Source organism: Triticum aestivum, chromosome 5A (assembly GCF_018294505.1).
Source record: "Triticum aestivum cultivar Chinese Spring chromosome 5A, IWGSC CS RefSeq v2.1, whole genome shotgun sequence".
NCBI classification, from domain to species: Eukaryota; Viridiplantae; Streptophyta; class Magnoliopsida; order Poales; family Poaceae; genus Triticum; species Triticum aestivum.
Window position 1 is genome coordinate 650,305,226 of NC_057806.1, and position 3,132 is coordinate 650,308,357.

General features: G+C 60.7%; 1 protein-coding gene across 1 annotated transcript; it reads right to left on the reverse strand.

Annotated features, from left to right (window-relative positions):
* Positions 1-840: 840 nt before the first annotated feature.
* LOC123105623 (protein LURP-one-related 15) lies at positions 841-2,020 on the reverse strand. Its single transcript, XM_044527720.1, has 2 exons — positions 1,612-2,020; positions 841-1,491 (listed from the first exon to the last, which is right to left on the reverse strand). Exons 1-2 carry the CDS (start codon positions 1,837-1,839, stop codon positions 1,126-1,128), a joined length of 594 nt encoding a protein of 197 aa, XP_044383655.1. The 5' UTR covers positions 1,840-2,020; the 3' UTR covers positions 841-1,125.
* Positions 2,021-3,132: the final 1,112 nt, after the last annotated feature.

Genomic DNA, 3,132 nt, shown 5'->3' on the forward strand with positions numbered 1-3,132 from the left:
TGTCGTCGAAGATGTCCACGACGACGGTGTCGGGCGCCAGCTGGACGGGCGGGTAGGGGGGCTTCGACTCATCCTCCTCCTGCTCGACCTCATCCATGTAGGCGAACATCTTCGCCTCGTCCACGGCCTCTTGCCCCTCCATCTCCTACGGGCGACGGCGTCTTGCCTCTGCAGCCGACACCTACCGGAGGGAATCGAGGATAGCCTACCGCTCTGTCTGCAGATCCCCTTCGCCAGCGTCCCCACATCCTCCTCCTCCTCCTTCAACTCCTCCTCCGGATCCACTGCATCCGGAGGTAGCCCCGCTGTGATCCGGGCTTCACGCCTTGCCCGGATCTGCTCAAGGAGCTCAAGCTGGCGCTCCGGAGTCAGAAAATGCTCGCTCCTCACCCGGCGACGTGGGGGCATGGCTACTAGGTGGACAGGTGGAGTGGAAAGTGGCGGCAGCGGACATGAGAAGGAAAATGTGAATGGATGGTAGGGTTTCGGTGCCGCCAGTCGACTTAAATAGTCGGGCAATGCACTACGCGGCCCGCCGGAGCTGCGCCGTGCGGCGCCACCGGTCCGACGGAGGAGACGAGCACCAGACCGCCGGGTTTGAGGGGCGTTTCCGGTCAGGACCCTTTCGTCAGTCCGACGTATCGGATGTGCCCGGACACCCCATATCCACCTCATATTTGAGTTGGATATGAGGGATACTGGTCAGCTCGGGCGTTTGAGGGCTGTCTGAGAGGCCTGTCTGTGTCAAAAAAATATGACAGGGCAGTGACCGGGCGGCATTGCCCAAGCATTTGAGACGGGTTCGAGGGTCTGCTTGTAGATGCTCTAAGCAGAAGGGAGTGAGCAAAGTGATAGGTCTCTGGAGAAAAACAAATTGACGTACAGGCCAATCCAATGTTTACAAAGAGACCAGTTAACGAAACCGAATTGGACCAGGCAAAGCCGTTCAACCGAGTGCCTCCCGCTCGAATGGGATCAAAATCTCTGTTTCGCATCGTCACACTCACACATGTATTATCAACTCAAAAGCAGAGCATTCGTGAATCGCGATTCTCCTGCAGAAAGCATTGACACACACAACAATTCGTACGAGCCACCCGCGGCTGGAGGGGACTTGAGTTGTGGTCATTGGTAGTGCATCTCGTCGAGGACGACGGCGAGCGCGACGATGAAGGCGTAGTCGATGCCGGGGTTGACGGTGACGCTGTAGGCGTTCTTGCCCAGCAGCGCGCTCACCACGGTGGACCGGCGGTCGATCCTGGCGATGACGGTGTCGGATTCGCCGAGGGAGACGGAGCAGGCGCCGTCGTGGTAGCTGCCGGTGATCCGGAAGTCGGGGGCCTGCTCGGCGTCGTTGCTGGCGAGGAAGACGCTGACCTTGGTGGACCACCGCAGCTGGATCACCGACGGCTTCACCACCGTGAACAGCAGGTCCCGCCGGCTCGTGCTGTCCCCGCGGTACACCTTCCACCGCGTGTTCATCACCAGCGCCTGGATGGAACGACCGGCCACCAACCGCAGCGCGTCAGGGTCAGACGGTTGGGGAAGAGGAAATCAACGAGCTTGGAGGAAACAGAGGGGGGCGACACGAAAGAGGAGAAGAAGACCCACCGATTCCTGGACGGTGAGCACGGGGCGGCGGTGGGCGTCCGATAGGAGGCAGCGGCGGCGGAGGCTGAAGAGGACGCCGTCGACGCGCAGCAACAGGGCGCCCGTGGCGGCGTCGGTGACGGTGAAGTCGTTGCCGGACATGCTGAGCGTCTTGGCGACGGCCAGCGCCGCCTCGTCCCCCGCGCAGAAGCGCGCGTCCACCACCGCCAGCGCCGGCACCGCGTCCATCCCTTTCGGCGCCACACGCGCGCACGCCGTCAAGCAGAAGCAGGTGGCGGCGGATCGGATCGGATCGATCGGGCGATGGTGGGGATGGGCGCACGCGTCTTCCGTCCCCTGTCCTGGTTTCGGACCGGGATGTTTGACCAGCTCGGCAACACCAGCATTAACAATGGCAGCTCGGCTTCAGGATATATAGGAGTGTATATTGATTGATTCTTCGTCAGGTGGGTCAGGTCTGAACGGGAAGCCCTCCACGGCGACATCGACAGCGATAGAAATATATCAACTTTGGCAAAGAAGAACCCATCTTTACCGGACGCCAGTTCTCATGGCGCGTACGTGGAAGCAGGCGAGTCGTCCAGCCCAGTGGCTTTTTTCATCTTATCAATCATTTGTTTCATCCTCGAGTTGCTTAATGAGTAAATAAAGAGGATGGATTCGAACCCCAGCGAGCCGTTGGTGGCTTCGGTGATGTTTCTTTGCCTTGGCCTGTTGTGTGGTTTGGCGAGAATCCAACAGCGCGCCGACCACGGAAGGAAAGCGTGTGGAGTCTGAGGAAGCTGTAGCCGCTGTCGCGGGTGTCGGCCCGGCCGACCTCCAGTTTAATCTTTCTGTCCCACGGACAAAAATGGGCCCTCTCGACGAAAATGGAGTCTCTCGTACGGGCCCGCGGTGGGGGCACATCTCACTTCGTTTCCCCCAGTTTCACCGTAGAAAGAGGAAAGTCCATTTTTGTCCCTCGACTAATCACCAAGTTTGGAATTCATCATTGAACTCTAAAATCGAACCATCCTTAGACCAACTCCACTGGGATGACCCATTTCGTCCGCGGGCGTCCATTTGGATCGGTGTGGACAGAAAAGACGGCCCAATGCGCCGACCCAAACAGACGCGCATCCGTTTTTCATCCGCGGGCGATTCATTCCCGGCCCATTTTTAGCCCGATTTGTGTCGGCGCGGACACGGGACGGACGCGCGCGCTCACCTACTCCTGTCCCCGGCCCTGCTGGTCTGTGGCACATTGGCCACCCCTCTCACCCTCCCCCTCCCCCGGCCAACAAGCAACCCTCGCCCCGCCTCCTCCGTCACCGACGCCGCCGCCCATTTTTGCCGGCGACTCTTCCCGCTGCCGCCGCCTCCACATCCGCCCAGCAACGCCGCCCCTGCCCCACATCGCCCCCCGCCGCCGTTTTGCCGCCGGGGAGCAAACTGGTTCCCGCCGCCGCTTCCCCACCGCACAGCCGCCCGCGACCAAGAAGACGTCTCGCCTCCCTCGCCACATCCAACCTGCACGCTCGT